The 9,622-nt window shown below is 40.6% G+C and overlaps 2 protein-coding genes across 3 annotated transcripts in view; both read left to right on the top strand.

The window, feature by feature from the left end:
* Positions 1-2,494, top strand: LOC125889688 (natterin-4-like). The gene is made up of 2 exons (XM_049577730.1): positions 1-100; positions 1,410-2,494. Exons 1-2 carry the CDS (start codon positions 1-3, stop codon positions 2,492-2,494), a joined length of 1,185 nt encoding a protein of 394 aa, XP_049433687.1.
* Positions 2,495-8,220: 5,726 nt separating this feature from the next.
* LOC125890793 (natterin-3-like) overlaps positions 8,221-9,622 on the top strand; it is a 46,988-nt gene continuing 45,586 nt past the window's right edge. For both annotated transcript variants that reach the window (XR_007449581.1, XM_049579606.1), the window contains exons 1-2: positions 8,221-8,359; positions 8,925-8,999. Coding sequence is in view for 1 of the 2 variants with exons in the window: in XM_049579606.1 (XP_049435563.1) it covers positions 8,936-8,999 (64 nt within the window). In the remaining variant the exon portion in view is untranslated. The remainder of the gene's footprint in view (positions 8,360-8,924; positions 9,000-9,622) is intronic.

Here is a 9,622-nt window from a genome sequence, read left to right as displayed (position 1 = left end):
ATGAAGCTGTCAGTGTTGTTGCTGCCGGCCCTGCTGGCTCTGTCCTCAGCCAGTCTGCAGGACATTGTGAAGAAGAGCGCACAGCACAGAAAAGATAAAGGTTTATAGAAATGTCCTTTTCTTATAGATGTATATCCTGCTTGTTTTTTTTTATGCCCTTTTTAAAAAGTGGTATTTATATCTTTTAAAAGTCATGTTCTTTATTGACGACATGTCTCTAAATCTATCTCAGGCATAATTTCCACTTTTATAGTTTAATGTTGATTACTGTCATTTGACTGTCCAGGAGCCAAATAAAAAATGTTGATATGTTCATCTAGGTCAGCTTCAATCATTTCTGTGCACTCGCTTTGGGCTTAATGAGCATTTGCAAATGATGTAGCGGTGCATGTGAATCACAAAAACTAATGAGCCAGCAATTCCTTAGAACAATGTACTGTTATGAACCTCAAATAAAAGAGTACATATCATGAAGGACGCAGTAGTATAGTAGTTTTGGATGTAAACCAGATCTTAGGTGGTCTCTATGGTGGCATAACTTTGAAATCAGCCTTTTATTTATTTTATTTTTTGATATTTTTTTGGGCATTTTTAGCCTTTAATGGATAGGACAGACAAGTGTGAAAGGAGGGGAGAGAGAGGGGAGTGACATGCAGCAAATGGCCACAGGCTGGAGTCGAACCTGGGCCGCTGCGGCAACAGCCTTGTACATGGGGCGCCTGCTCTACCACTAAGCCACCGACGCCCCGAAATCAGCCTTTTATTTTATTTATTTATTTATTTATTTATTTTCAAAAATACTGGCAGAGAAATTCTTTCATAAATCTGAAATATGGTTTTAAACAGTGTTTCGGGACTATCTGCTGATGTTGTCCAAATTTGACCAGTCTGTGTGCAGTAGTTTTCTATTTAGACAAGATGAGCTGGTCTGTATAGCAAAAATAAATAAATAAATGAATTACGATAGTTTCGGCATATTAGATCTGATTTAGATAAATGATAAATATGCATCGAATGCTTCAATGGATTTATTAGTTGTGTCTAAACTGAGCGGAGAGAGAAGAGCAAACACATACACACAGAGACACACAGAGACACACAAGCAGACACAAACTGAGCTGACAAGTGATTTAAACAGAGCAGAGGATCAGAAGCACTTCCTGACTGGTGCGGAGAAATACCCTTCTGGTGTGAACGTTCAGACCACTGCTGATGGACTGCTGTGTGACAGTTAACACACATCTATCTATCTATTTATCTATCTATCCATCTATCTAAACTTTATTTTCACTGCTTCTGTTTCTTATTTTGAGGTAAACATACTGATTTATTGCCCTGATTCTTGCTTTCCCTTGTTTTTATTTAACATTTAATATGACTGTTCTTTTCTTTCCCCTTTCTTTATACAGTTCCCTTTTTGAACCCAGATCTAGGGAACAGGATCCCTCAAATCCCCGCCAATGGGTCTGTGTTGCCTCCTCTGACTCCTGCTAAATTTGAGAAGAGGCTAGGTCAGTCATCCTCCTATATGTTTGGTGGCTCCAGCCTGGAATGGCAGACCACGTATGGCACTGTCCCATCTGGTGCTTTTTATATTTACAACGAATATGTTGGCGGACGCGTCGACTATGTATGCAAATATCGGTGTTCCTCTGGCTTCTACAACCCCAGCATGGGTCCGTACTGTCACTACCCCTTGTCAGGGAAAGAGAATCGAGGCCGCCCATTTGAGATCTTGGTAAACAAGGGAGGCATTGAGGATTTATACTGGCAAGATGACTCCTGGGGGGATGTGCCTCCCAATTCAGTCAAGACCTGTCCTGGCCTAGATCTGTATGTAGGGAAGAACAAGTACGGTCTTGGGAAGGTGCACCAGTCAAATGGGGCCTTCTTCCTTCCCTGGCAGGGTGACGAGTATTGGTACAAGTACTACCAAGTTCTGATCATCAACAAAAATGTACGCAGTGAGCACATGTCAAATGTCAAATACAACACCAATGTTGAAACCGTTGCACTTCCTCCAGAGATTGTGACCACGTCCGACATAGCAAACAATGAGTGTAGCTCAGTTGTGAAAACGGTTGAGCTCTCAGGAACATATCAGGAAGAGAAAAGGTGGGACACCAGCATTGCCACCACAGTCGGTGTCAGCAGTACCATCACTGCCCAAATTCCATTCATCAGCGCAAGTATTGGGTTCAGTGCTGAGACAACAGAGGAATTTTCCAGTGGAAGCACCAAGGTAACCTCGAAAACCCGCTCTGTCTCTGTGGAGGTAACTGTCCCACCAAACCACTCCTGCAGTGTCAGTATGGTAGGACATAAGTACAAGGCAAGCATCCCATTCACAGCTCATCTTACGCGCACCTACGGCAATGGGAGGACCAAACTGGCATATGTCAGTGGAGTGTTCCACGGTGTCAACGTAGGACGAGTCCAGTCTGTTGTGGATCGCTGTGAACCTGTACCCAATGCTCAGCCCTGCTCTGAATAAGAAACAGAAGAGACATCTCAAGATATCTTCTCTGACATATTCAATGCAAATGTTGATGATAAATGTAGTGCACTAATTCTACTTCTAATTGGCTGGACAGCAGGGTAGGTTTTAGGAGTAGTTGCATTAAGAGCAATTAATATATTATATCTAATTTTGATGTGTCTTTTCAAACCAATTCACCAAATCTACATATCTCTGCTGGCTGATTAGTTACATGCACTCACCAGAAATGAAGGATAAATCAGTTGGTAAATTAAAATCTCAGCCTCTATTGCTGTATTAAACGACCATTCCAGGACTTAAAATATAATTTTTTATGCAGATGATACAATCCTTTCCATGACTAGTTGGGATAAATTTTGTTGATTATGTTGATGGTTCATGTGGTTGTGGAGGGTCTGTCTGAGTTTGTTGACTAGAAACACTGAATACTGGAATGATACAGAACATATTATGATTTGCAATGTGCTGGTGACACTGGAGTGTAACAGGTCATTTTAAATTCCCTCATTATTGAATTATCATTATTGAGTTTGTTTTGTACGTGGTAAATAAATAAACTCCCCTTGTGTAAGTGTGTTTTGTCTTGTCCTGTTTATTCTCTAATGTTGATATAAATTGTAGGTTAATGGTTGCATCACCACAATGTAAAGTTGATACTGAAGCTAATGGGTATCCTAATAAACTCAACTAAACAAATCATGTGTACAGTAAGCACCTACCCTTTTGGCACCAGACTAGATAAGTACCCTTTTTGTTCAGGTGTTTTTTTTTTTTTAGCTCATCAATTCTCAATTAAAAGAGTGTTGTATGTCCAACAACTTGATGTGAGTTGAGCCCCTGCCCCTCCATCTTGAACCTCCCTTGTCACAGTCAGTTAACGCTCACAAACTAACCTTCCTGAGCAGCATCATGTCTCTCTGCTCCATCTTCATGGACAACCAGTTAATGACAGAGTTTGTCCTGAGCCTCGGTGCCAGGCTGTGTCTAGTGTACAGAACTGTTTGGTCAGTTTTAACCTGGAACAAACACTGTACATGTCTTCACGTTGTCTTGGCTCTGATATTAAACACTAAACGATAACTGCTCCAGTGGCGTGAGAACAGATGTCAAGATGAAAAGTGATTACTCGTTAAGAATGTTGTTCTAAACCAGATGACCAGATTCCCTGATAAGCTGTAGGAGCAAGTGGCAAAACAAGTTTAGTTTGATTTGGTTGAAGTGGCTTAAAAAAAAACATTAGTTGCATGATCACATGTGTGGTCACAGATCACCTCTGGAGGTGGTCTGAGTACAGTTCACTTCAGAGGGGTCAGATTTCTTTTGGAGCGTTCACATATGCACAAAAAATGTTGAGTCACTGTTCTGACTCTGTTTAGAGGGCTAAAAAGGTGTGTGAAAACACCCTGTGTGTGCTGTGGGTGTAAAAACTTCCACACTCTCCTGGGTTCCTGATTACATTCATTCAACTCACCTGCTCCCTGCTGCTCACCTGAGAATCATCCAGTAATCAGCCCTGCAGTATAAAACACTGGCTCTTCTCTCCAGTCCCAGCCAGATCGCTGTGATGCAGTTATGCTTCAGGCTGCTGCCGAAGTGTGAATTCAACTTAGAGTTTTGCTTGTGAGTTTTTACGTGGACACTTACCTTGTGTTTTCCTCTGTCCTACCTGCGAGCCTGCCTGCCTGTTCGTCCTTGTGCCACGCTCCCAGCCAGCCAACCGCCAACCCCCCCCACCTTGTTTTGTTTCCCTGCCATCCACCCACTCCCCTCAGCCTGGATTTCCCCTACAGCCACATTCATTATCCTGGCAGTAAAGCCCCATTTTTTTCCCCCACTCTGAGTGTGTGTTCTGCATTTGGGTTCATCTTGTTGATTGTAACAGAGATAAGGTTGTGTACCTGCACACTTGGATCAATACAAATATTTTTAATGAACCAAGCTCTCAGTCAGAGGACCTTCATCAGGGCAACAGTCTATGTGATTCATCAAAGCAATCAGTAATACTTGTGCTGCACCACTCCTGCTCTGATGGCTGATGTAGTTCAAAAACCATGCGCAGACAAAAACAACTAAACAATATATAACAAATAGAAGACTGAATATATACATAAGACTAAAATAAGAGGCCGTTTTCACGTACACGGTGAACGGATACATCTTCTTTCGTTTGTGCCCTTCACTCACACGCAAACGGAGATTTCTCCTCTGAAAACGAGTCTTTCTACAAACTCCGACCAGAGTGGAGATTTTGGAAAACTCCGGTTACGCGTTTGCATGTAAACTGAGATAAACAGAGATAGACGGAGTTATAGGCAGCCGACGTCACAGTATGCGCCGGAACTTGCGATTGTGTCATAAGTGCGACCCATGAGTGCGACCTATGTTGCTATGGTGACAATGGATACATGGAAGGCTTGAGCTTCTCGTTACACTGCCACCTACAGGTTTGGCATGCTCTTGTGTTTATATACACGGGTAAGTGTAAACGAAGAATTTTTTTGAAAACGGAGACGGTGAAATGTCCGTTTATGAAAATAGCCGGCAATGTGTAAACGACCTCTAAAGGGGTGAAGACACTGCAATACCTAAAACCGTAATAAAATAGACCAAAAACAGATCCGCAAAAATCCATATTATAACGTGGCACTTTTATTTAAAATTCAACATTTAAGCCCTTTGGATGCAGAGAGTCTAATGTGTGTATCCAAAAGAGTTCTTTTTGACATAATCTTTTGTCAGTGTGTCCTCCTGTTGGCAACTGTACATGCTCAGTTCCCTGTAAACGGAGGGAAGAGATAGGATGAGAGAGCATTAAAATGACTGTATAGCAACAGAAATAAGTTAAAAACATACATTTATGCCTTTTAGGTAACACCTGAATGAAATCAGTAAACAAAATCAGTTAAAGCTGCACATATTTAAAGGGATACTTCACTGATTTTAGCCAGCCTTGTATCAGAACAATGTGTGTAAATGAACTGTGGTAAAGTTCCCTCCATCTAACCAGCGCTCATACAAACTGATGCAGACCAAACAACCGAACTCTGCACTAGATTGCACCAGAGCTGAGGCCTGTACCGTGAAGCCAGTTCAACTTACCCAGGATATCATTTCAGTATCTGGCTCAACTAACCCTAACAACCGTAATCAAGCTAAGTGGTCACACGACGGTGGTTGACCAACCCAGGTTTTCCCAATCTAGTGATAAGCGCGTGTTCTCATGTTAAGTACAGGAAGTAGCCTACAAGGCTGTAGTGCCTTGATCACCATCTGCTGTTGGATAATATCAGTATAAAACAAGCACAATGAAATGGTGGTTAGCTGTTCAGCACAAGTTGCCACAGTGATTTAGCCCGGTAAAAAGAGAACCAGCTTCATAGTACTGTGGGTTTTTTTTTTTTAACTGATTAATCCATGTTTAAATAAGAGCGGACATATTTCAATTAATATGATGTGCAGGTAAACTAGTCACCCCAAATAATATTTGATTGGATACATTTGTTTCATTTAATTTATTTATACAGGAAAGGAATTAAAAGTAACAGTGTGTGTTTAAACTGGCCTGACTCAGTTAAAAACTGGTTTTCAGCAGGTTCCTGTTCTGCAACAAAAACACATTACAGTACAGGATATAAACAAAAACGATCAACAGAGGCAAAACAACAAAATGTAGGCGGCTACATAGACAATGCAGAGTAGAGGACTGAAGTGGAGTGAGTAAAATGGGATTTGAATCAGTGGTGCAGGTAGTGTTTATATGTGTGTTTGAAATGTGTAATCAAGCTTATTGCTCTAATGTAGAGTGGGATCTCGTTCCAGAAGTGATAACAAATATATTTTTACTGGAAGAGAAGGATTTGATGTAAAATTGCTCAAAATGATTCTTTCCATGCTGGCATGAACTAAGAAAGCTGAACAAGATTAAAGCACAGCATACATTTTTATTTCACTGTGTCTTTAAAAAGACAGCTGGGGTTTTCCAAATGTCTTCATGGCTGAGCTGTTAAACACCGTACATACCGTCACGTCGCCTTTGCCCTGATATTGAACAGTAAATAATAACTGCTCCAGTGGCGTGAGAGCAGATGTTGAGATTAAAGATGATTACTTGCCAAGAATGTTGATTTAAACCTGATAACCAGATTCCCTGGTAACCCGTAGGGGCAAATGACAAAACATGTTAAGTCAGTGATTTGGCTGAAGTGATCTTTTAAAAAGTGCAACGTTACAACACCAACACTGAAAACTACACAAAAGGATATTTTTAATGAGTTTTCTTTTCCCTACCAAGTAGGCACCTGGTGTAGAATGGCTGCTGGACGTGGAGGTGCTGTGTCCTCATCAGCACCTCCACCTCTCTGCTCTACTCCCTTCATAGAGGGCTGTTTAAGTGTGGAACACCAGTATAATTTGTGGTAGAAAAGAGATTGTCCAAACAGCGTCAAAAGTAACCCAATCACCTGAAAAAAACGTTGGCATTGTGCGTTTCTGCAAACCATGGACAAGTTACATTTGGGTAACGTGGGTTAAAAGTAACTGCCTGACTCTGCATGCACTTTCATTAATAGTAAATGACAGAAAACCAAATTGTGACTGCAGAGTAGGGGTGTCCCGACTTAAGAATTTTCATAGTCGAATCTGATTTGACAGACTTTTCCTTTGGCCAACTAATCGTTGAATCATGTTGTTTTCCCCCTCATTGATTAATGAGCTCATTTGCGTCAGTTTCTGCTCCAGAGAAAAGAGCTAAAACACCCAAATAAACAAATTTTAGTTCTTCAGTTGGCATAATAATAATAATAATAATAATAATAATAATAATAATAATAATAATAATAATAATAATAATAATAATAAAAAAAAAAAAATTTCCTTCTTTCTGACTTCAAGTTACTTCATTAATCAACTCAGGTTCATACAAGTTCATCCACAAAGACCATACGTCACCGCTCTCAATCGTCGGACAAAAAGCAGCCAAATAAATAATCAGAGTCTATCAAGAAAACAATCAGCGGTGAAATTTGTTTTAAGACACTTCAGGTAATGAATAATCCTTCAAAAAAGTTTGATTTGAGAGCACATACCTCCTCCAAAGTGTTTGTTTATGTGCTCCGCCACCGTAAATCATCACCACATGATTCCCGAGCGCGGCACATAAATACATTCTGTGTCAAATCAAGATGTTCAGCAGCAGTGAGCACCCCCATATAGTCAGAATGGTACGGTCTTGTTTCAGAACCACATTTTGCGAGGATTCGACGGCGAGACTGGCGGTCGAATCAGACTTCTCAGAATCGAATCATCGACTATTCAGGGTCACCCCTGCTGCAGAGGAATGGTTGCTTTTCAGCCGCTTCACTTTTTTGTGGTTTGACATGATCTCAACAGGAGCTGGGACTGTACTGCATCTTAATGGCAACTTTAAAATCAATTCAAACACTTGCAGGAAGTATGGAGAAAGTTTAACAGCAAGGAAAGAAACAATTACAGGTTTAGTGCCTGCCTGATACTCCCTGGTGTCTAAAATCTTCTGTTGTCCTTCAGAGATCACAAACGATAACACCATCAGGAAACATGAATGAATGCCACTCGCAGGTAGAACAGGGGAAACTGGAGGGACAACATTGCGTTGATCTTCCTGCCCATCTCTCCACCCGCACCTCCAGTTCTTTATCAGACCTGCTGTACTTATATCTGCCTCTACTCTCCAGTCACAGACAGTTTGGCATAGTTGCCTTATGTCTCATGCCTCAGCTCTAACATCTCTAACCTGTCTCTTATCCATTCCCTGGGTCTCTGCCACCTGCTACCTACCTGCCTGACCTTCGGCCGGATCTCTGGATTTTGAACCTTGTGACTGTAAGTTTTTTGCAGTTTCCACAAATCCACTTTTTACTGTGTTTGGGTCGTCCTCTTGTTGCCTTGCACAGGCCAGCACACACCAGTAGTGATAGCAGATTTTCTCTCAAAACTTCAAAACTTCTACTTTATCTTCTTCTTGTTATTTTGTATAGTTACTTATGCTAAATGAAGTTTCTGCATCGAGTAGAGACACAGATTTGTGTGAAACTTGAGTGGTTTGTGAAGGTATACAACTGCAAGGCTGCATTTCCAGTTTTAAAAAAAAATATTATTATTATTATTATTATTATTATTATTATTATTATTATTATTGACACATGACAAAACGTGGGGCGTGTGGCTGGGAGAAAGAAAAATCTATAGCGTTAATGTTAATAGATTTGTGATGCAACAGCAATATGATTATACTTATATATTCATAAAACAACAATAAGGTAAACAACACAATGTAAGCCCCAGCAGGAGCAGTTTGTTGTTTTCACCAAGGCTGGATTTTACAGTTGGTTTATTGAGACAAACTGGTGAAAGGCTAAATGACTGATGTTTTCCTGTGTTTCATCAGTGTTGCTGCTGATGGCCCTGCACGCTCCATCTTCAGACAGCCTCAACAGCTGTGAGGAGGAGGACGACGAACCAGGTAAACCAACACTTGGATAAGGATAGAAATAGCTTTCACAAAAAAAAAAATGTAGACAGCAAAATAAAAAAAAAGTTTGAAAATAGAGGGACAAAAGACATTCTGTGGAGCCACAACAGTGATTTTTGGCAACAAAAACAGAACATGGAGTACTATTCATCTGACAAGACAAAACCATTCAGAAAATTGGAAATCTTAAAACTATATATAGAGATGTTGACAGAGACTGTTTAGAGACTTGAAAAAATGTTAACTTCTCCTGTTAGATTAGGCCTGACTAATGCGTTTGGCCAACATAAGGCTTTCTTGAGTAATGTTGGATGGGTTGCCTGGAGTGTGAACATCCCCAAAATCAAAATTGTCATGAATGGGATCTTTTTAGATTACTTGTAACTCCACAAGTCAGCTAATGATATGCCCTTAAGTAACACTATTAGCTTGGCACGCTAACCACTGCAGCTTATTTTACAGCAGTTAAGCACGCAATCAAGTTATTTGTTGTTGGATTTTTGGTTATGGAAAGGCTGGAAAAAGTGTTTGCACTGTGCTTAAAACATGAGAAATACGGAGATCAACCAAGACAGAGACCAACATATTCTCATAGAACGGCTCACAGGATATCC

The sequence above is a fragment of the Epinephelus fuscoguttatus genome, linkage group LG6 (assembly GCF_011397635.1).
Source record: "Epinephelus fuscoguttatus linkage group LG6, E.fuscoguttatus.final_Chr_v1".
NCBI classification, from domain to species: domain Eukaryota; kingdom Metazoa; phylum Chordata; class Actinopteri; order Perciformes; family Serranidae; genus Epinephelus; species Epinephelus fuscoguttatus.
This window is presented reverse-complemented; position numbering and strand designations above follow the sequence as displayed.